At 41.3% G+C, this 24,551-nt stretch overlaps 1 protein-coding gene across 1 annotated transcript in view; it reads right to left on the reverse strand.

Moving 5' to 3' along the window:
* Positions 1-2,153: 2,153 nt before the first annotated feature.
* Positions 2,154-24,551, reverse strand: part of SESN3 (sestrin 3) — a 72,401-nt gene continuing 50,003 nt past the window's right edge. Inside the window, exons 3-10 of the mRNA XM_026706866.2 lie at positions 23,929-24,126; positions 21,818-22,000; positions 19,696-19,932; positions 17,525-17,663; positions 11,623-11,735; positions 10,087-10,277; positions 5,764-5,908; positions 2,154-4,156 (exon numbers count right to left, since the gene is read on the reverse strand). Coding sequence (XP_026562651.1) covers positions 4,070-4,156; positions 5,764-5,908; positions 10,087-10,277; positions 11,623-11,735; positions 17,525-17,663; positions 19,696-19,932; positions 21,818-22,000; positions 23,929-24,126 — 1,293 coding nt within the window. The 3' untranslated portion in view covers positions 2,154-4,069. The remainder of the gene's footprint in view (positions 4,157-5,763; positions 5,909-10,086; positions 10,278-11,622; positions 11,736-17,524; positions 17,664-19,695; positions 19,933-21,817; positions 22,001-23,928; positions 24,127-24,551) is intronic.

Consider the following 24,551-nt stretch of genomic DNA (forward strand, 5'->3'; position numbering starts at 1 on the left):
TTAATGCTTAAAAGTTGATTCTTTCTCACATGCTTCCCTCCTCCCCTCCCCTTTTTCATACTTCTAGTTTGGCACATTTGTGAGTTTAAGCAATACATCAAATTAAAAAACGAAGTAAAAATGGATGTCTATTCTGAGCATTCACAATGTAAAAACAATGTCACAACTACAACTTACTTAAGTATATAAATCTAACCGCTCTACTTGATCACACCAGATCATGCTAGTCTGAACTTGGAAATGCTTTGTAACTTGCCATTTTATTTCTAGGGAAAATCCCCAATTCTCAAAAGCCTTCAATGCCAAAAGAAGATCAGATGCCAAGTGAAATTTTGCTTCTGCTGATGAATTTAGAACTGAGATATTTCACTAAGGAAAGGGGGAAAAAACAACAACTAAATAAGGTCTTAGGTATATAAAATCTATTTGCCTGTTGGTGAGATTTTGTCATATCAAAAGGAAATTTTTAGCAGAAAAGACATTACTGCTTCTGAATTTGGAACACCAGATTCTATTTAAAAGGTTAAAAGGAAAAACCCCGCCATCTCCTTCTGAAAGAAAAATTAAAGCTCTTAAAATCTAAAACACGAACCAGATCACATATAGTAACCTCCCCTGCTAAGACAGACCAAATGATCTGCACAACGGTAGGACAGTAGGCCCCTCCTGAAGGCATCTCAGGAGGAAGGGCAAGGTTGAATGGAAGGTTGAACTTCCGCCACTTGCCCTTCCTCCTGACATCCCTTCTTATCTAGTTTCAAAGAGGACAGAATATGATTGAGGCTGCAGATCAAAGAGAGAGAGATAGAAGGAAAGACATCAGTCCTTGCTTCTACTTCCCTTTTCTCTCCAGCATTTGGCCTGCTTGCTCTAATGTTGGGAGACACCAGTCTTCACCAGTTTTTCCTCCACTTTCATCATGACTCTCGTTCAAAGCCAGAGAACCACTCAAAGCTATACATGCTACTGACCTTCCTAAGGGTGCTCAAAGCTCTTCCCTCTGGTTCAGTGTGACTCTGGACACAGCACGCGCTACAGCAAAACAACTGGCACAACTCTCCCACAGGAAATTCCTGTCCTATCTCCACCTACAAGGAAGGAGGACTGGAAGTTTGTCAAGCAGCAGCAAACTTAGCTTAGCTTGGTGTCTGGTTGGTGCCTGCACCAAGTCCCCATTCTTGTCCCAATTTAATTTAACGGCTGTCTCCATTCAACTCAATGTCTACCCAGGGAGGCAGAACTGCAGAAAATATAACAGCAGGAGGGAGATAATGTTTTGGGTGGGTGGGGAATACTAGATTTTTTTTAAAAAAGTTGGTTTTTATAATTTCTAGATTTCTTGAAGAGAAGTCATAACTGTGCAACGATGCAGCTGATAGAAATCCGTAGTGTACAGTAAATGTATCCCCCAGAGAATGCGGATATCAAAAATAGCTTATGGTTCAACATACAGAAGAAAACTCTGCACAGGAAAGTGAACACAATCATTTCAACATCTGAAAGGGGGGGGGGGGGAGGGAGTGGGACAACAACACTCTATCACAAAGGATGGCAAGTAAAGTTTTGAAAAGTTCGACAAAATAACCTCAGTCTGGTCTATTTTTTAAAAAAACACGGAAAGTACTATTATAAAACAAGCCATTATGAAAATCTTTTTTTTTTTTTTTGGAACGATTCTATTTTGTTTTCTACAGCTCATTTAGAAAACCCATTTCGTTCATTTCCAAAGCGCAGAAAAACAAACTGGAGTCAGTCTTAAGCCAGGAAAGGTGGGTGAGGGAAGAATCTACATCAAAACAAGCCGAACCAAAGTTAGTCACAACTGACAATCGTGTTGCCAAAATGTTGGGTCAGTGCTTAAGATTTATTGGTAGATTTAAGTCCACTCAAAAAGGCAGTGGGCAAGTTGTCAACTCTGACATGACAGTCACAGTTGGGCCAAAAAGCAGCTTAGATTTCAATGGGACTTAACTATGACTAATATTCCCTGGAATAAGCCCATCACTGAAAAGTCACTGCTTCTGTGGGTCCGTATTCAGGCACTTTACTGAAACGCAACGTAACACACTTAAAGCTATTAAAAACACGGATAATTTGTGCTCTAAAACTGCAAAGAATGTGTGCTGGAGCACCACAGAGACGGGATCTTTTTTAAAAAAAAATTTTTTTTTGGCAATTCACATCTTTCCCTCAAAAAAGGCCAGCCGCCAATGGGCACCACCTCTTTGAAGTGACGGTGGCAAAATCGCTTCTTGGGAAACTCAATCTGGCGTCTCCATTGGAAGGAACCTCCGAGGCTCCACAGAAATGAATGGGGGTCTGTGCTCCGCCCCAGTTTTGTTTTAAGAGAGGCTTTGGCAATGTGGGAGTTGATGATTGTTCAAGGCAAGCAAGCCAAGGTTAGGAACAATGTTTGGGAAAGAACAAACCGCTGTTCCCCGGCCGTTCTGAACAGGACTTTTCAACAGGAAGTTTGTTAGGGGGGAGAAAAATAAAAACACCTTGCCTTTCTGCTCAAATATTGCACTTCCTTTGTTCACTCATGACAACACACAGAAACATGATTCATAGCTTTAAAATATAGATTATATATATATATGTATATATAAAAACCTGCTCTGACATGATCATGCAGGAGAATATGAGAGGAATCAAATTTCTTAAAAGTTTGAATGAACACCGCCGTAATTACTCTTCTATATATATATATATATTAAAAAGAAAGAAAAGAAAACAGGAATGGAAGAAAGGTGTAACTTCACGAAAGCATTTTCTCTGCTTGTGGAAGGGGTGGGTGGCATCTCAAGAGAAAAGATCTCAAGCTGTATGAGGGAATTTTAACGCAGCCCTACCTGAGATTCTGGTGGAGCAAGTGCCCACCAGAACTCACAGTAACGGGCGAGAGACAGAACAACCATCTTTCACCCAACGGAAGGCAGCATAACGTAAAACTCTTAGGGACGCCACTACAGGTCAGTGAAAGAATCTATGCGAAGGGGCACAAGGTTGCGGAAACTGAAGAGGAGAAGGAACAGGCCTGGCCTCAACTCTCTGGCGATCGGGAGTCAACACAAACCCCAAACTTTCCTATTTGGACCAAACCGACTTAACTTGCGTAGGTCATTTTCTCCCTTTTGATCAGGCAGGTGTGTGTTGAACATGCACACGGTGCACTGCTTCCTGATTCACGCACCAGTTAAAAGTTACAAAGTGACTTGGTTTAAAAAAAGAAAAAAGAAGAAGAAAAAATCCCCACATGCCAAGTTAAAACTGGGTTGCCAAGAGCCTCCACGCACTGGGAGAAGCGACACAATCACAGGGCCAAAGAGGGCAGGCCGTCCCTCAACCTGTACAGTTGAAATGGATAAGGGGGAAGAACCACTGCAATTCAGGAAACTGTCTTCCAATGCTGTGTTGTCAGTAGCACGCTGCGGGGGCTTGCAGCAGTTGCTTTCACATTTTTTTTTCTTAAAAAAAAAAGAAAAAGGCAAACACAATAGTTGCGTTCATTCCACACGACCTCCAAACTACCGCCGAAGAATTAAACATTTCTTGGAGTTATGCAATAACAAGCTAACTGAGCGATTCAGCTTAAAAACATAGCGTACACCAAGGGAAAGGGACTGTTAATATTCCAGAAAGAGGCTAAAAAAAAAGAGGGGAGAAGAGACGGACAAACCTTGTGCACGACGCCGTCTATAGGAGAGATTGGGTGCGATAGGTGGAACCTCAAAAGAGACGTTTTTAATTCTGAGTGCAAGGAAAAACAAAACACAGAGATAGCAAACCAGCTTAGGGGGGTTGTGAGCAATATTTCCAACAGGAAACCGCTTCAGGAGACGCGCTCCACAGTGTTATGTTTGCGATCGCTAGTAAAGTTAAGCATCAAGAAAGAAAGAGGCGGACAGAGAGAAGAGCGAGGGGTCATTGCACGGTAAACAGCTGCCAGACACACAGCTTCAGCTTTCAACACTACGGAATCCAATAGGCCTGATGCCCGCCCAAGAAGGGGAGCCTTTTACTGCTCGTCTTATTTGGAAGCTTGGCTCCGACGGCCGCGTTGGGCCCGTCAGGTCAAGTGACGGGTGATGGCACGAAAGGCGTAGAGCAGCTCAGCCTGCATGCGAGCCTCCATCAGAAGAAGATTCACGTGGACCTAAGGAAATAGTGAAGCAAATTGGTAAATGTCTGTGGAGGTTTCCAGTCTTCCAGGGCACAGTTATCTCAAAGGTGCTTTTTCCAGAAGCAACTGGACTGGTTGTTGGGGGGTGGGGTTGTTTTTGAGGAAGACGACGACGTTTCACTTCTCCTCCAAGATGCTTCATCAGTTGTGTTGGTTGTTGAGAGGGATGTAAAGAAGGCTTCCATCCCACCACCATCAGAACTGATGATGCTTCTTGGAGGAGAAGCGAAACGTCTTCTTTTTCTTCCTCAAAAAACCCCAGTCCAGTTGCCTTTGAAAAAACACCTTTCAGCATCATCTTCTTTTAATGACCCCATAATCCCTTGCCGGGTGGAGCCTAGGCAACTGATTAACTGGCCAGGTGCCCTTCCTGTTGCCAGTGTGGAGCTTTGTTCAGCAGATGTATTCTCACTGTGCCCAGAGAGAGAAATACCTGCCTCTGCCTAGGATCAAACTCACAGCCTCTTGGTTGTGAGGAGAGTGCTCCGCTTTTGGCCACCATACCACTCCTTTGAAAAAGCACCTTTGAGACAAACCAACTGGTAACACATGGATATAGGGAGCTGTTCATAGTGTTAAGAATTTTTCTCAAAGAGCTGCTTGATCTTTCAAGAGGCAAGGTTTAAACGGATGCGATTACTGCAACCTAGTCTACCTGGAGCTGCCCTTGAAGACCAGCTGGAAACTTCAGAGGGTCCAAAATGCCCGTTGACTTAGTGCTTGGTCCCAGTACAACCACATCACACCCTTTGTGATTGGTTTATATAATGTCACTTTACACCTTGGGTTGGATACCAATAGGTTTCCAAGGGCAATTCCAGATGCTGGTTGTGACCTATAATAAGGTGCGGGTTGTGACTTATTAAGGCCTCACATGGCTCAGAACTTGAATGTCTTAGAGATAGCCTTTCCCCAACAGTTTCCACCCTATAAAATGAAGGAGCACCATCTGAGTGTCCCCAGATACCAGGAGGTGCAGTGTGAGAAAATCTGTTGATAAGCATTGTCTGTAGCAGCCCCCTACTCTGGAATCCTGAAGTGGATGTGCTCCTCGCCCCATGGCCTTCCAAGAACCGGTGAAAACATGGAACTTCTAGGAGGCCTTTGGGGGGACAATCGTGATACCACGTCTTAGTTTTATAATTTTTCATTTTAGCCATAATTATTTTTATTGCTCTCATGTTTTTAATGTTTCATTTCTATAGGCTGCTTAGAATCTAGACTGTTTCAGGCACTTGGATAAATTTTACAAATAGATAAAAATAAATGGACTAGTTCACAAGTGCCAGCTCATTACTCTTCACTTGAAACATCACCTGGACTGTTAAATGGGAGAGGAAACTGTCACAGACGTTCCAGAATCCTTGTCATCGGCCACTGGTTTAAAACAAAATTTCCATCCAATCTCCTTCCTTTTAAACATAGACCATTCTACCTTCCAGTTTGGAAGAGGAAAGGGGTGACCATCACTCCTGAGTCATTGTGAAGAATATTAATGCAACGGGAGGGTATGTTTAGTGCTACCCATTTCAAAGGGTGGATACAAAAAGGATGTGTGTTAATGTGCTTGAGGGACTCACCTTTTCTGAGTGCTTGAACTGGCGCCAGTAGCTGTCGTACATGCGCTTGGTAGTTCTCTCTGGGTAGCAGGTCACTGTCTTAATGTAAATCTTCAGGTTCCGTTCAAGTAGTTGATTAACTTCGCCATAATCATAGTCATCATATCTAAATGAGATTAAGATTTTCTGAGCAGGTGATATTTTTTAAAAGCAATACTTTCCCCCTTTTTTGGGAGGTGGGGGGAGGGGTTTGAAAAAACCCTTCAAACTGTGCATCAGGATAAAAAAAATGGCTGATTGTCGATCTTGCTGTTCCAATATAATGTAGTTCAATTAACTTTGTCAAACTTTTAACCCGAAATGCCTTTGAAAAGAGCCAATTTTTATTAAAAAATCTTAGGGTCAAATTCACCCAGCGTATTTTGCTAAGATGGAGAGAGCATCATTAGGAATTGAAGTTACCATTTCGGCTGTGAATTGAAACCTCTTAGAATATTTTTTTTTCTTGGAAATAAACCATTTAAAAGAATTTTATGGAATCTGATTCACAAGAATCCAGAGTTATTTAGTTAGCAAAATTTCAACCCACAATTCAGTCACAATCATCCATCTGAAAAGTTCCGTAAAGAATAATACAGAAGTGTGGTTGAAGAGATATTACAAACATATGATTGTATTTGTGTGTATATGACTGTATGTGTGCGTATATGAGTGTCCCTGAACAAACTGTGCGCCATAATTCATGCAGGTCAGAGTCACAAAAATTTAGTAGGCAAGAAGAAGAAAGTGGCTGCTCTTCTTCCATCTAAAATACATGTGAAGAGTGCTCAGCCTCCATCATGGGAGGTGTCAAAAAAAGTCAGGTTGGCCATCTCTTGAAGCCTTGCCACTTTTTGATGCGACTTAAAAAATAAATAAATAAATTTAAAAGATGGATGGACCCAGATGAATTTAGGGGATTCATGAGAAATTTAGTCCTAATAAAGAGGTTTAAACTTCATTATTAGGATATATTGATTGCAGCTGTAGCAGCACAGAAAAGATAAGCAAATTTCTATGTTCACACGGAGCAAAAGTATAGCTCGAGTATGATGAACTGCACTACTACTACAGAAAATGGGACAAGGAAGGCTGCTTGTATCATTGCTATGGAAATGTCACTCATTGTGTGCAAACCTAACTTTGCTGGGAGGGGAGGATTTTCCACTTGCTTAGAAACACACAAGTGGCCAAATGGCGATTAGCTAATGTGGTTGCACCATTTCAAATGTCTGGTGTCACACTGACAACATGTACCCATAAAGGAGAATACTGGTAGCTCAGGATTGAAATCGGGGTCCTTGGTGTTCTCAGAGTTTGGTGTCTTTCTTGCCAACGTTTCATTCATTGCCCAAACTAGGTAACGTTAACAGTGTGGATGTTAACTCAGAGAACACCAAGGACCCAGGGGTGGGATTCTACAGGTTCACACCTATCCTCTAAAACCGGTTGTTAACATTCTAATCAGTTCGGAGAACTGGTTGTTAGAAGAAATTACTGGCCTAATCCTGCAAGGAAGGCAGGAAGGAAACATTCTGGTGTTGCTTACAGAAACTGCCTCTCCGTTAACCCTTATTACATTCTTGGCAGGACTAGACTTCCTGTCTCAGGAAGTTCCAAAATAAAATTTAAAAAATAAAAACGGCCCAAGCCAAAAATAATTTTTTTTTTATTTTAAAACCCCAAATTATAAAAATCCCGGCTTTTCTGGAGTATATTTTTTAGTGTTCGAGGATTAATACCCTTCCTCAACTCCTTTCGGGCTGGCATTTTTTGCTTAAGGTGTGGAAGGTGACCATTCAAAGAGGCTGTCTTACAAGTTGGCACTAGAGAAAGAGTGTACCGTTTCCTATTGACCATTCTCTTTGGAGAACTGGTTTAAATTACTCTATCCTTAGCGAGGAAATTTGGTGTGTGTTAGGAAAACTGCTTTTTTTTATCCTTTTTTTATATTAGTTGTAAATTTAAATTTTTTTTTTAAAAAATTTTTGTGTTTTTTTCTTTTTTTTTTTTGATTTTTTTTTTTTTTTAAAATTATAAAATAAATATAAAAATAAAATATTTTTTTTTTTTTTGACTGTTGCAACATCCCCACAGTCATGAGAGGCCAGGCGAGGAGATGCATGCCTCGATGTGAGTGATATTGAGTTGGCCACGCCCAGCCAGTCATATGACCACTAAGCCATGCCTACCACCTAAGCTACACCCACAGAACCGGTTCTTAAAAAATTTGCATCCCACCCCTGCAAGGACCCCTCACTGACGACATGTGAATGGGTCTGAACCTCGCCATCCCGATGGCAGAGGAGGGAAGAGGACACTGGAGGTTTCTCAGACTATTTCTCCAACAGGGCCCAAAGGAAGGCTTGGAATTGGAATCTGGTGTTTATCATGGTGTGAAAATGTTACGCTGCTCTTCTGTTCTGTAGTCCAGATGAGGAACATTCCTTTGAAGCTGCATTAAGTTGGTTACCTAACAGAAATAATGAAGTGAGGTTTCTTCCAATTAACACCCCCCCCCCAGGGGTGAACTGCAGGGATTCGGAGGAGCTGCTAGCTAAGATTCTGTGCAGTTCAGAGAACCCCCAAATCCCACTCCTGGCTGGCCCGCCCACCCCTCCCAGGAGTCCCCACGTGGCTTGTTTTGGATGCAGGAAAGTGCAGGGCATGCGTGGAGGCTCAGCGAGGGTGAAAAACGGGCCTCCTGGAAGTTCGGGAAGGCTGGAAATAGGCCCGTTTCTGGCTTCCAGAGAGCCTCCGGAGCCCCGGGAGGCTGTTTTCACCCTCCCAGAAGCTAGAGGAAAGCCTCCGGAACTGTGGGGCAGGAGCCAACTAGGCCATGCCCACCATGGCCACACCCACCCAGCAACTGGGCAGAGAACCCTTTGCTAAAAATTTTTGAGGGCCCCCTGCCGCCCCAAATAGCAGCTTTTGTGGACATTTTCATCAGGACAACAGCAAGGAAGGGAAAATAGGGTTTAAGTATTAAAAGAATACAGGAAATCCTCGACTTGTAACAATTCCTTTTGTGACCGTTCAAAGTTACGACGACACTGATAAAAGTGACTTATGACCATTTTTTCGGACTGACAACCATTGCAATTTGATCACGGTTACATGATTAAAATTCAGGCGCTTGGTAACTGGCTTTATGATGGTTGCAGTGTCCTGGGGTCATGGGATCCCTGTGTGCCACCTTCTGACAGGCAAGCCAGATTTATTTAACAACTGTGTTACCTATTTAACAACTGCAGGGATTCACTTAACAACTGTGGCAAGAAAGGTCCTCAAAATCAAATGGAGCAAAACTCACTTAACAGCTGTCTCCCTGAGCAACAAAAACTTTGGGCTCAATTGTGGTCATAAGTCGAGAACTGCCTGAATTGAGTAACAAGGCATACTTAACATCATATTTACTCTGCCCCTAAGTGGCAGAAAACAAAGCCTCCTGATCCTACAGCATTTCTTCAGTTCTTAGTAAAACAAACAAAACAAACAGTGACTGGATATAAACCCAGAGCGAATGCCATCATATTACTTTCGACTGTGTTTATTTTTCTTCTTTAATTACAAATGCATATTCATTTACACCTTTCTATCTTGTTGTGTTCAGGGCAAAGCGAGGATTCTCTCATTCAAGAGGGGAATATTTATAATTATGATTATAATTGCCTCTATTCAGGGGTGGGATTCAAATTTTTTAAGAACCGGTTCTGTGGGCATGGCTTAGGTGGTGGGCATGGCTTAGTGGTCATATGACTGGCTGGGTGTGGCCAACTCAATATCACTCACATCGAGGCACGCATCTCCTCGCCTGGCATCTCATGACTGTGGGGATGCTGCAACAGTTGTAAGTGTGAAAAATGGTCATAAGTCACTATTTTCAGTGCCATTATAACTTTGAATGGTCACTCCACACATGCAAAGTACCAGCAAAGAGGGGGAAAAAAACTCCAGAGAAGTTCCAGAGACAGGAAGTCTAGTCCTGCCAAGAATGTAATAAGGGTTAACGGAGAGGCAGTTTCTGTAAGCAACACCAGAATGTTTCCTTCCTGCCTTCCTTACAGGATTAGGCCAGTAATTTCTTTTAACAACCTGTTCTCCAAACTGCTTAGAATGTTAACAACCGGTTCTAGCGAATAGACGCGAACCTGTAGAATCCCACCCCTGGCTCTATTGCATCACATTTAATTTTTCAAACATAAAGTACTATTAAACTACAAGATGTAACATCCGCTGATTATAACCATTATAAGTCCAGAAACCACGGAATGCATCCGTTATCCCAGCCAGCATAAAACATACCTGATTCCAAACATACAGTGAACATAATTAAATAACGCTCTTCTTAACATGGTGGTGTCCACGTCTTCATGGCTGGCCATGGTATTGTAGGTGAGGTTGTAGACCATCCGAAATTTCTCATCCAGGAGATGCCCAATATCAGAATAGAGTCTGTTCACAAGGGAGAATCCGTGGTTTTCCCAAGTGTAGTCCTTTAAAATAATAATAATTCCATCACTTTGTTTATCGTTCAGCAGTTCTTTTTCTACACCTAAACAGTTCTGGTAGAGGTAGTCCTTGACTTGCAACAGTTCACTTAGTTACAACGGCACTGGAAAAAAATGACTTATGACCATTTTTCACACTTATGACCTTTGTAGCAGCCCCGTGATCATGTGATCAAAATTCAGATGCTTGGCAAACGGTTCTTACTTATGACCATTGCTGCATCCTAAGGTCATGTCATCCCCTTTTGCGACTTTTTGACAAGCGAAATCAATGGGGTCACCAGATTCACTTAACAACCGTGATACTAACTTATCAGTTGCAGGGATTCACTTAACAGCTGTGGCCAAAAAGGCTGTAAAATGGGGGGGGGGGGGAACTCACTTAACAGATATCTCATTTAGCAACCGAAATGTTGGGCTCAATTGTCGTCAAGTCAAGGACTACCAGTATATGTTGGTTGCTCCCTGAAAATTGTTCTAATTTGTTTGGAGAAAGAGCTTAAGTGTCAACAGTAAGTGAATTCATTGCTGGGGGGAGGGGGGAGGGAAGGCAACTTCTCTGGCAAGCACCCTGCTGGCTGAAGATGGGGCGTGGGGAGGCCGTACGAGCACCCCGTGCCCCTGCAGCACTCTGCCAGCCAAAACAGGGCACGGGAGGGCCATGTGAGGCCTCCCTGCACCAGTGGTATGATTTAATTTTTTTTACTACCGGTTCTGTGCACATGGCTTGGTGGGGGTGGCAGGGGAAGGATACTGTAAAATCTCCAGTTAGTTCTCTGAACTACTCTAAATTTTCACTACCGGTTCTCCACAACAGGTCAGAACCTGCTGAATACCACCCATTTTGGCTGCCAGAGGCACTATGGGCCGATCCTTTCCTATTTCCAGGCCGGACTCATGGGCCAGATTTAAGCACCCCACGAGCCAGATCCGGCCTGCGGGCCTTCAGTTTGCCACCCCTGCCTTACATCGATTTATTCTAGAATCTTTTTGAGATATTTTTGCTCCAGCAATAATGCCTCTTTAAGAATCCATTAATCATGGACAAAGAACACGGTGCACGCCAAAAAGTCACAAGGACAATCCCAGGCATCTCCAGGTAAGGCTGGGAAGATTGTTAAGTCATAGAAAGCAGCAACCAGGCCATGGTTTCAATTCTGGCCTGGATAGAACAGCTTTCCTGTGATCAGAGATGTAACAGAAAAAGAGTCATTTTGAACAAAAGCCAAGGATGCTCACTCCAAAAAACTTAGGGCTGACAAGAGGCTGCCATCTTTGCTTCTTATTTTGGGTCTCCATCAGTAAGTTACACCTGTCACGTAAGAGTTACCTGGGCTCGAAATGTTGGAAGATGATCTTCCCCGCGTCTTGCAAAATCTTTGTAACCAAACCCAGGGTCTTCAACATAGCAGGAAACATCACAAATTAATTCTTCATCAAATGCTATTAAAGAAAAGGACAGGAGATAGTAAAATATATCTTTTTGTTCTTATCAGATTCATCTCAAAACGACTGTATGCTACCAAATGAGGCATAAGCCCAGGCTGGTTCCCCATTGGCTTCCCCTGACCTAATCTTTTTTCCTAATTTAGAAAGGGAACTGTTAGGGTCTGAGCTACATCTAACGCTACGAAGTTCAGTTGCAGGCAAAAACATAGTTGGTCTCTTCTCAGTTAGAGATGCTGTTTTGACACATGCTACAAAGTAAGACAATTTCAAACGAGACCTCAATAAATCAAAGAAATTGAAGTTCGAAATGGAACCGTACGTTCACGCTTAGCAAAAAAAGACAACCTGAAAGAAAATTTGCAGGCAATAGTGAGGGATTAATTTCTTAAGTTTTCGCGGGTACTTACATGTATGGTGTTCAACTTTGTCGGGTATTTTCCCACGTCATTGTAGTTGTGCTTTTAAAGTTGTAGCAACGTTTCGGCAGAATCTCATCTGCCATCATCAGGCTTCTGCTCCAAGACCAATAAACACAGACCAAGACCCCCAACCAATCAGGATGAAGAAAAAACCATTCTGGCACAGCAGTAGGCTAGCCCCAAATTTAAAACTGGAACAACTGTAAAAGTCTGACTCACAGACAAACACAATACAGAAGCCTGATGATGGCAGATGAGATTCTGCCGAAACGTTGCTACAACTTTAAAAGCACAACTATAATGATGTGGGAAAATACCCAAACCATATCTCTATCTCTCTATCTCTCTATCTCTCTGTCTGTCTATCTATCTATCTATCTATCTATCTATCTATCTATCTATCTATCTATCTATCTATCTATCTTTGTAAACTAAATCTTTCACCAAAGTATTAAACTGCAATTATTCTTAAAAATGCATCTCAACGGATGATGTACAATTCAGTTCAGAACGCCGGTCAGCTGAACTTCTACAAATCATTTCCAATTCATTCCAATCTGCACTGGAGGAGGGTCTAGGCCTTAGAACAGAGGTCTCCAGAGTTGGCAACTTTAAGACTTGTGGACTTTAACTCCCAGAATTCTCCAGCCAGAGAATTCTGGGAGTTGAAGTCCACAAGTCTTAAAGTTGCCAAGTTTGGGGGCCCCTGCTTTAGAATCTCTATATAAATATTTCTTCCTATAAATATTTCTGCTATTAGAATGCAGCACTGCAGATCTTTAGTTGATAACAAAGAAAAATCCATGTCAAGGATTAGGACCCTGTCCAGAGAGACACCCCTGGTTTTGATATAGGATGCCAGTCCAATGAATGCTATAGCTTGGTGCAAGTGTGACTGTCAGTCTATGGAGATTCTCAGTCATCCAGGCCATGGTTGTCCCAAAGGTGTTTTTTTTTTTTCCCAAGAGGCAACCAGACTTTCTGAGTTTTCGTTGAAGATGTTTCGCTTCTCCTCCAAGAAGCTTCTTCAACTCTGACTGGATGGTGGCGACTGGATGGTAGGAAATTTCCCCACCATCCAGCCAGAGCTGAAGAAGCTTCTTGGAGGAGAAGCGAAACGTCTTCAAAGAAAAACCAGAAAGTCCAGTTGCCTCTTGAACAAAAAAGCACCTTTGGGATTGTGCTTCAGTCATAGCCCCGTTGGATTTGCCCACTGGGGAAAATAAAGATTGAGACACATTGTCCACGGCTCCAGAGAAGAAGAAAAACAAGACCAAAAGCAAGTTCGATTCTACCTTAGTCCTATTTGGGTAAAGTGGACGAAAAGAGATCTCTGGATAAAAGCCAAATTCTTCCATTTTCTGAGCAATATGGAAAAAAAAAACTCCAGCATTACAAGTCGTCCTTGACTTAGAACTACAGTTTGGACCAGAGTTTCCATTGCTAAGTAACACAGTCATTAAGTGAACCATGCCCATTTTTATTTTATTTTTTGCCTGTGAGTGAGTCATGGGATTGTTAAGCAAATCTGGCTTGGCCCTTTGACTTTGCTTGTTGGAAAGCCAGGGCGGAAGGTCACAAATAGTGATCACATGACCCCTGGACAACGCAACGATTGTAAATACAATACAATAGCATCCTTATTTTGATCACGTGATTACGAGGATGTTGCGAAGGTCTTAAGTGTGAGGAAGAGTTGTAAGTCACTTTTTCAGCGCTGTTGTAACAGTCATTAAACAAAGCGTTGTAAGCAGAGGATTACCAGTACCAACAATTAAAAGCAGGGCATCTCTCTTACCAAGAAACCCTCCATCCATTTTCTCCTCTCTGCCAGCTGAATGTTCAAAAGGATTTGAGTTTGCCAAATACCTTTTTGAAGCTTGGCCGCTGCAAAGGTGTCTGCAAATTATCTTGATTCCCCAATCTGGGCTGACACCCAGGCATCCTAATGAAATTGGGTGGGGAACCTGCTCTGTGTCTATTAGTGGCCCCATTAAAAAGAAACCCTTCAGTTCACCCAACTATCACAAGGACACCTTTATGTTTTTATTCTGGCTCATTAGCCAATTAAAACATAACTATGTGGGAAGAAACCTACTTGGCAAGCATCCAAATAGTTTCTTAATGCAGTTTAAGAAATCAGAAGTTGTCAAGCCTTGAATTACTCTTTGTTTTGGGACTGATTCCTGCCATCTCTTTTGAAACAAGATTTCTGGGTGTCTGTGACAGCATTTAAAAAAAGAAAAAAAAAACACCCCAGAACATGTTATTAAAGGCAGAAACTAAAGTAGTAAAAGAGTCTCTATCTGCTTTAGCTTTGCAGCCTACATCCTTCACCTTTTCCATTCTGAGTGGCATAAAAAATGTTTACTGCATGTGATAATTTACTTCAAAAACATTATTTTAAATATATACATATACAGTGCACGGGTACAAAATTCAGCATTTTTAATCTCCTTTACCAGCTGCTCAGTTCAATTTTTCTACTGGGTTAGCCACTATAAAGGTAGTCCTTGACTTATGACTACAAGTAAGCTAAAAATTTCTGTTGCTAAATGAGACATTGGTTAAGCGAGTTTTGCCCCATTGAATGATCTTTCTTGACACAGTTGTAAAGTGAATGACTGCAGTTGTTAAGTTAGTAACATGGTTGTTAAGCGAATCTGGCTTCCCCATTGCTTTTGCTGCTGTCATAAATATGAACCAGATGCTAAGCCTCTCAATTTTAATCACACGACCATGAGGATGCTGCAATGATTGTAAGTGTGAAAAACGGTCATTAATCACTTTTTTCAGTGCTGTTATAAACGCTCACTAAACCAATTGTTGTAAGTCAAGGACTAACTGTAATAATTTCTGCATCATAAAGCTCCCTCATAAGAGCTTCTGTGATCCAAGGAAGAATGCAGTAAGTTTTATTCTACAATAATTGAAAGCCTGGATTTTTCTCCTTCTTCCCACTAGCTCAAGCTTTCTCCATCTGACGCATCTTCTACATATGTAGATGTTATTTCTCAGAATTCTCAACACTGAACATGCTAGCTAAGAGACTATGGGAGTTGATATTTAAACATTGGGTGGATGTCCAGGCTCCAGAACTGGCAGAGAGGAGGAAGGGAAGCGACTTCACATTCAAATAAAATGCCAGGCCAAACTCCGCATTCAGCAAATGCCTGGGGGTTGTGAGCAACTGAAATACTAAATTAAAATCCATCTTCTGATCCATTTGCTCAGCTTTGGCAAGCCCTCCTGTTTTTAAGCCTGTATACCATGAATTTAACCACGAGAAGCATTTCCCAGGTGGCCACGGTTCAGGAAGTTTAACGTTCAAGCACCCAAGTGATCAGTTCGGATCTTTTGCGATGGAAACAGAGAGAACCCAACCTGGAACTAAAGAGAAACTTCCTGAGAGTGAGAAGAATTCATCAGGGGAACTGCTTCCCTTCAGGAGTTGTGGGTGCTCTATCACTGGAGGTTTTTAAGAAGCGACTAGACAGCCTGTCAACTAAAAAGATACTCCTTTGGCCTTTTTAGCTGTCAGAAAAAGAGAGTGGGGGAAAACAAGGCATTCCTTAAATGCCTAGATAATCACCTCGGCAGCCCAAAGTTGTCAGAGCATAAGAAGGTTATTGGAGAGCATGATGGATGACTCTTGGAGACGGATGTGTCCCATTGGAGAAGTCACATCCAGGGGGTGGGGGAAAAACCAGGGTCAAGGGGGAAAATGTATGATGTAATTTAGCATCGGCTCCACCCGGCCACACGCCAGCGTGACAACTTCTAATAAACCAATTTCCTTTTCTCCGAGATGCGGCTAGAGACTTTTGATTTGAATGAGGGTGGATTTGTTGGGAGCCCTGACGCAGCCATTTGTCTGAAACGATATAGGGTCTCCTGCCTGAACAGGAGGTCGGCTTGGAAGACCTCCAAGGTCCCTTCCAACTCTATTATTAAGGGCTGAAAGTTTAGCCGAAAGACGTGCAACCTCTTCAATGAGGGGGAAAAAAATCCTGTCTTTGCTGCAAATGTATTTATTGACCACATTTTGGAAGTGGTCATCTCCCTCTCAGAGTGACTGGGCGGTGTATAATAAAATATTTAAAAAATTTAAAAAGTATATAAAAGTTAAGTTTTTTTTTTTTAAAGTCAAGGTTGATTAACGCACTTAAAAAATTATTAAAAGGCAAATGAAGAGCCTTCAAGCTGCTAACCAGCCCCATGGCTGCATGCTCCTCACCCAAGGCCGCACAGCCATGTCTCTCACTCCTTTTTTGGAAGGCCAGGACAGTAGGGGCCTGCCTCCAGGGTTGGGATTCCAACGGTGTAACAACCGGTTTGGTGATTGCACGCTTTGCGCATGCTCTGCGTTCAGATTCCGGCAGTTACCCCATCATGAATCTTGAGCCAAATTTCCAAAACTTCAAAAGGATTTATTGGGAGTTAACATGTCCGGCATTGCCTGGGTGTAGCTGACTCTGAGACACATCATTCATTGTCACCTTTGACCCTGGTATTCCCCCACCCCCTGGGTGTATCATAATTCATATTCTCCAATGAGACACATCCATAGTCATCACTCATGTTCTCCAGTTAGAATTTTGCACGGCAGAAACTTCAGCCACCTAGTTACTATCTTGGAAAAACTATTTACGGAATGCACTTTTGCTTTCCAAGCCGCCACACTTCTCTTTCAAACCCCTTTCCCCCATCTTTTTCGGTTGGCAACTCTAAAAAGACCTTAGAAATATTTTATGAGTTGACATAGAGGGCTTTAATGTTCATAACCAACCCCTTGAATTGGACCTGGAAGCAAACTGGCACCCAATGCAGTTCGCAGAGCAAAAGTGTTACAGGGCTGCCTGGGGAATTCCAGGGGTTGAAATTCACACATCTCGAAGTTGCTGAGGTCGGGAAATACACTGCTCTAAAGTCTCCAAGATTTCACTGAGCTACCTGAGGCGCAGCTTTTTTCTTTTCTTTTCGAATATGTCATTTCATATTCCCAGTGATGAATTAGGTATTTGACCATTCCAAGACTCTTTATACACCTTTTAATTTCATTTTCATTTTCTTTGTGCAAAGTTTGCATGTCAGAGAGAGACAGAAGATGAGCTAAAGCCTTCTAGACTTTTTTTTTTTTTATTAAAGATTTATTGCCAGTGTAGGGGAACATGCAAAGAGTGTCCCCATTTAGAATGCTCCGAAATGGTCTGAAGAAAGCAGATTTCCCTGCATGTATAAACGGGCTCAGAACAACCTCCAGCAAGTGAAAACCACATCTGTAGTTTAGCTTGATTTTATTTAATTCAGGGGGCTGATCTGCATTCTGAAAAGAGCTCCGCTGGAGCACACAGAGGGCAATACCTTCAGTAACAACTAGTAGGCTCTCTGATTTTTCTTTCTCAAAGCGTGTATCCATTTCTTCTGGGGAAGTCTCGTCCTCCTCTTGTAGCCTCTTCATTCTGTCCATCAAGGCCTCCAGCTCACTTAAAGAATCGGAGAGCTAAAACAGAGAAGTCGGAAGAATGATACCAGTTATTGATTCTCTTTTGAGATGAAACTAATTTTTGCTTACTATTCTACTACTACTACATTCGTGTCGGGAGCAGTGGTGGTATTCAATTTTTTTTACTACTGGTTCTGTGGGCGTGGCTTGGTGGGTATGGTGTGTATTGGTGGGCGTGGCTTGGTGGGCATGGCAGGGGAAGGATACTGTAAAATCCCCATTTCCACCCCACTTCGGGGGAAGGCTATTGTAAAATAACCATTCCCTCCCTACCCCACTAACCTGCTTTTCAGTTCTGTTCTCCTATGCAGGACAACAAAAGAAGACCCAGCTGATCAGCTAGGATTGGGAGGCAGCGAATAGATGGGAGCGGGGCCAACCAGGGGCGGACACCAGTAGTTCTCTGAACTACTCACAATTATAAGGGAAGAACACTTAAATTTGACTTGTTACTACAGAATGGGGCAGAATATTTGAACACTGGATGTTTTGGAGGATATTTTTGAACAATGGACCCAGAAGTCAATTTTAAGAGTGTCTGCTTTAAGAATGTAGATAAGTAAAGGTAAAGGTTCCCCTCGCACATACGTGCTAGTTGTTGTGGCTCTAGGGGGACAGTGCTCATCTCCGTTATAAAGCCAAAGAGCCAGTGCTGTCCGAAGACGTCTCCATGGTCATGTGGCTGGCATGACTAAATGCCGAAGGCACACGGAACACTGTTACCTTCCGACCAAAGTGGTCCATATTTTTCTACTTGCATTTTTTATGTGCTTTCGAACTGCTAGGTTGGCAGAAGCTGGGACAAGCAACGGGAGCTCACTCTGTTACACGGTGCTAGGGATTCGAACTGCCAAACTGCTGACTTTTCTGATTGACAAGCTCAGCAGCCACTGAGCTACCACATCCCTTTAAGAGTGCAGACAGACAGTGTTTAAAATATGTTATGGAAGAAGAACAAGTTTTACTGGATAAGACTGACACCAGTAAAGTGGATCGAAAGTGGATTTAAAAATGATAAGCTACAAGAATGATATGAAAAAAGATGCTAGACTGGATTTATAAATGAAACCAGCTAATGTCTTAATAATTATAGGGGATGCATAAATGGTAAACCAAAAGAGCAACTTGGATAATTCTCTTATATTGGATTTATAAAAGAGACATTTTAAAGTTCTGAAGGATTTTGTGAGAAGGGCCAAAGAAAAAATGAAAAGAAAACAAGTTCTAAGATTAGAGTTTGAAAGAACTAAAGATCAAAATTGTTACAAATAAAAGGAATGAATTCAAAATGTTTTTTAATCAAGCTTGAAATAGATATGTTGATATTTCTGGTGACCTGTTAATAAAGTTTTACTGTTAAGGATTGAATGAGGAGTTTAAGAATTTGTTTATAGATAAGAGATGAACTACAAGGAAAAAAACATTATTGTATTTTAAGACATGGTGATAAGTTACTAAAATTCTTTATACTTGTCATGAAAGGGAATTCATTTCTTTATATATTTCGTTTTTCCTTTACAATGTTCTATTTTTTTATTTTCTATTTTTCTACTTTTCCTTTTTGCACTATTTATTTTGTAGTTTATTTATGTACTTATCTGTATTAATAACATTTTTAAAAGTTTATGAAAACTTTTATTTTTCTTTCTAGTTTGGGATCAGAAGGAAATCACTATTGCCAAGAAATTTAAAAGGAAAATTGTTGGGAAATGTTGTCCCCTCCCTTCCTATGGGTCATTTCTTCAGAATCTTTACCAACTGCCTGCATCTGAATCCCAGCAATGTGTTCTCCTGTGAGAATTAACAGTGCCCTACCACTAACACCTCTGTTGACTTTTCAGCCCCTGCTGTCCACCCAACACTTGATCTTAAGTTCTGCTGGGATCTGCATTTTGCTTCCCACATTCCGAGCATTGATAGACTCCAGAGGAAACCGCAAGCTGAAATGGTCTTCCCTTCCAAGCCAGCTTTTATAACATCAACGAAAGTCAGAGGAGGGACAAGAAAAGAACAACCTTAAAACACTAACCCCAAAGCTGTTACTTTTGAGGGATGCATTTTCAATGTTGTTGTCATTGGCGAGATCACAGACACAGAAGTGGTTAACTGATATGAGTCGGTAGCCGTTGGAAGTCCCAAAATCTCTCTCTGGATTGATGCCACTGCCAAAAACAAAACTTGCCAGGGAGTGATAATGTGCCAAAAGGACTACAGCATGCACCAGTTCAGGAAGAGACCAATTATTTTCCCCTGTCTTCACAAGTTTCTGAAACAAAACAAGAAAGGAAAAAAACCACTACATATATGAATTTATGTTTTTTATATATAGGCACAAGAAGCAGGCAGGATGTGTTTTCCTCAGCTGAGTTTTAATTTCTGAGTTGGAAGCAGAAAAACCAGAGTATGCCAGAAACCCTTCTAGTCTAATCTCCTTGAATCATTGCAGCACAATTTAGAGATACTGCATGTTTTCCACTCTCTCCGCTGCAAAAATATAAATCAAAATGGAAAAGCAAGACTCTTTAGTGTTTAACCAGGATTGTAATTAAATGGTTTGATATCTCAGACAGATACATTTTTTCAATGGAAAAGCTCAAGGACCCTTAGCTCCCAAATTTTGAACAAAAATGATGGTTACAAATCTCAAACAGTGCATATTGGCTATGCCTCCTATGGAATATTTATAGATAAAAGTTCCTCAGCTATATTTCATCTACAAAGCAAGAGCCCTTCCAAAGATGGTAGGATTTTTTTTTATACAAAAGGGAAGCATCATAAATAAAAAGCTTTAAAACCATATTACTATCTCATTTAGAGAGATTACTTTTAAAAGTAAATTATTATGTATTCTGACCTTGCCAAATTACTGGAATCTTGTCTCTGGGGTGCTATTGAGGCAAGGGTGGCTTTAGCCTTGTGCATGCCCACTTTAAGGTATTTTACAGTTTAATACTATTACTGTTCATCTTCTCATCCTTCCTTTCACCCATCTCCTCCCATTTATGACTGCATGAATGTAACTTTGTTGCTTGTATCCTAATGATTTTTTTTGACTGCTTACTAGTATAATTTGATTTGATTTGATCGCTTATTATGTTTCCTGGTATGATTTGATTGCTTATTTGTACCTTTTGACTACTATTAAGTGTTATACCTATGATTCTTGACGAATGTATTTTTTTTTTCTGAACACTGAGAGCATTGGCACCAAAACAAATTCCTTGTGTGTTCAATCACACTTGGCCAATAAAGAATTCTATTCTATTTTATTCTATATTAAATTTCAAGTAGAATGGCAGGAAGGCAAGCTGTACCTGCTTTTATAACGAACTGTAAAATGAAACTGTAAAATTTCTTTTCTGAAAAAAAGACAAGAGCATAAAAACTTTTCTCTTTTGAGTCTGTCTCGTTCCCCCTAGAAGGGGTGAGTATTCACTTCCCAGGCATTACAACATGACTTAGATTTGCAAGGAGTTTCGGTAGGTGCAGTTTTGGGTGAGAGATTTGCCTGCAAACCTCTTCCTCCTTTGAAAAGAAACAAACACACTTCCCAATGGCCTGACAGATCTTTTAATAACAAAGCCCCCAAACCCTTTAACCAAACAGGAAAAACGGCTTTAGGAGCTGCATTTAAAAATGTTCCTTCTGACTGTTCTTTTATTCCTTGACTTAGTGATGTCTCATTCACAGAAAGTTGAGCTCAAAGCAGTGGTGGGATTCACATTTTTTTACTACTGGTTCTATGGGTGTGGCTTGGTGGGCATGGCAGGGGAAGGATACTGTAAAATCCCCATTCCCTACCCACTCCGGGGGGAAGGTTACTGCACAATCCCATTCCCTCCCCATCCTATTAGCCTGCTTTCCAGCTCCGTTCTCCTTTCCAGAACAACAAAAGAAGACCCAGACGATCAGCTGGGACTCGGGAAGCAGAGAATAGATGGGGCGTGGCCAGTCAGAGGTGGTATTTGCCGAACTGGTCAGAACCTGCTGTGAATACCACCTCTGGCTCAAAGACAGATGTGAGGAGAGCTCATTCCCACCAAATCTTAGCAAAAGCTGTAAAGTTTTGGCACAGGCAAATGCTTGGACACCTGGCTTTGCCTTCTCTAGCCGATTCTTTCCAAAAATAATAATAGTAATAATAAATGTACCTGAATGTGCTCTTTGGAAACCAGCCACGGTCGGTGTGCAAGCAGCTTGTTGATTTCGTTCAGATTTTTCAGCCTTTGAGGAATGTATTCTAAGCCGTTCAGCCATTCTTGTATCCCTCCAGTCTTCAGGAACTCTTCCACGTGTATATTTATTAGATAGGAACACTGGTGCCTGGCAGCAGCCTGAAGAGAAAACCCAAAGAGGCATATTGGGAAACAGGTAGGCAGAAGATGTAAGAGGGGAAGAAAAAAAAGCTTTACCACAAGGAAGAGAGAACCCTGCATTCAAGTGTTTCCACAAGAAAAGCTCACAAGAAATTTCACTGCAATTGCTCTAAACAGAAAAGAGGACGTGTGGAACATATGCAGGTAGACCTCGACTTGCAACAGTTTGTTTAGTGACTGTTTGAAGTTACAACGGCACTGGAAAAAAACTTGATTTATGATCATTTTTCATGCTCACGACCACTGCAGCATCCCCTTGGCCACGTGATCAAAATTCAGATGCTTGGCAACTGGTTCATATTTATAATGGGTTGCATTGTCCTGGGGGTCCTTCTGTGACCTTCTGACAAGCAAAGTCAATGGGGAAGCTAGCTTCACATAACAACCAGGCTACTAACTTAACAACTGCAGTGATTCGCTTAACAACTGTGGCAAGAAGAGTCCTAAAATGGGGGGAAACTTACTTCACAAATGTCTCACCTAGCATCGGAAATTATGGGCTCAATTCTGGTTGTTAAGTCGAGGTCTACCTATCTATTGCTGATGCAGAATGCCAGTGTAGCCAAGCTTAAAACGACTAAGGCTAGGGATACCCTCTGCATGAATGTTTCATACAAAAATAAGAACTCTGGCACAACAATTATGATGAAGAACTGTAAGTGTAGAAGCCGTCCGCTTAAATTTGGCCTTTCCTGGGAATTCATTGTAGCTTTAAGAAAACGGCTATTATTCAGCCATAACCTTTCTAACACAACTAGGAGAACAACAACATATTGCACTGCAGTAAGAAGTTTTGACTATTGGAAAAATTATTTATGAATGTTGAAAACGTTGTATTTTAGCCATTGCGAAAGTTTTAAAACTAAACATTATAGTTTTAATTGATTGCAAGTGCAGAATTCTAAGTTCTTTGTTTGGAATGGTATTATTTAAAGTATTATTGGCCGCATATTATCATGGATTATTAAGAGCCACGGTGGTGCAGTGGTTAGAGTGTAGTACTGAAGGCTACTTCTGCTGCCTGCAATTTGCAGTTCGAATCTCACCAGGCTCAAGGTTGACTCGGCCTTCCATCCTTCCAAGGTCGGTAAAATGAGGACCCAGATTGTTGGGGGCAAGATGCTGACTCTGTAACACCACTTAGAGGGCTGTAAAAAGCACTGTAAAGCAGTATATAAGTTTAAGTGCTATTGCTATTGGCTATATGTCTCACACAATGATCATACATAGCTCACAACCACCATATTTTGAGTGAACAAGGTACACCATTGCCCATAAAATGTTGAAAATGAAGAAACTCCATCTATGACACACACTCTCTCTCTCTCTCTCTCATTCTCTCTCTTCTCTCTCTCTCTCTCTCTCTCTCTCTCTCTCTATATATATATATATATATATATATATATATATATATAATTTATTTCTGGGTACTTACATGTATGGTATTCAGCTTTGTTTGGGCATTTCTCACGTCATTATAGTTGTGCTTTTAAAGTTGTAGCAGCGTTTGGCAGAATCTCATCTGCCATCATCAGGCTTCTGTACTGTGTTCATCAGACAAACACAATACAGAAGCCTGATGATGGCAGATGAGATTCTGCCAAACGCTTGCTACAACTTTAAAAGCACAACTATAATGACGGGAAAATACCCGAACAAAGCTGAATACCATATATATATATGTACATGTATATGTATATAAAGAGTGTGTGTGGTCCAGCTGCTAGATGTCCAGCTCTTGAAGAAAAGATCAACTAGATGTGGGTGACAGTGTTATCTCCTTTCAGTTCAGAAGAAGGTGACACTTGCTTTAACTTACAACACTGGTGGAAAACATACTAATGTAATTATGACGGGAGATGAATCAAGACTTTTTCAGAGCTTACCATGATTGCTATGTAGTGCCGGTAAGGCAAAGGAAGAGGACCATCCACACGCAACATATAAAATTGACTGCGGAGGAAAGACTCCAGGTACTGAATGTGTAAACTCATGACCTGAGTGACGTTGTCTAGGCGACCGGATGTAGAATATTCTTCCACAAGCAGATGCATACGTTCATTCAAACTATTGGCTTGCATAACCTTTGGAGAAAGTTCAAAAGAAAAAAGGAGAAAAAAAGACATTATTGATCAGCTTTAGTTTTATAGGTCATAAATAATTATTCCAAGACATACTTTGAGGAAGCAGCAGGTGTGGAACTTTAAATAAGATTAAGTGAAGAGACTTAGACTTAGAATAACTTTATTGCCACTTTTGAATGTACACTAAGCAGCATCCATTAAAATGAAATTTCATGCAGCTCTCAAAGGTCTCCATGCCTCTAATATACACTATGGAAACATGACTAAATAAATAACTACAGAATTATGCATATACCCGCGCAAATAGGGAAGAACTAAAATAATAAAAAAATAACAAAACATATATAGAATATCAGCCACAGTATGACAGAATTTCAGTTGCACTGAAGGCCATCTGAAGAAACCTAGGAGTTTATCCTAAGTGG

This window comes from Pseudonaja textilis, chromosome 7, assembly GCF_049901715.1.
Source record: "Pseudonaja textilis isolate UNSWEBS1 chromosome 7, rPseTex1.2, whole genome shotgun sequence".
NCBI lineage: Eukaryota > Metazoa > Chordata > Lepidosauria > Squamata > Elapidae > Pseudonaja > Pseudonaja textilis.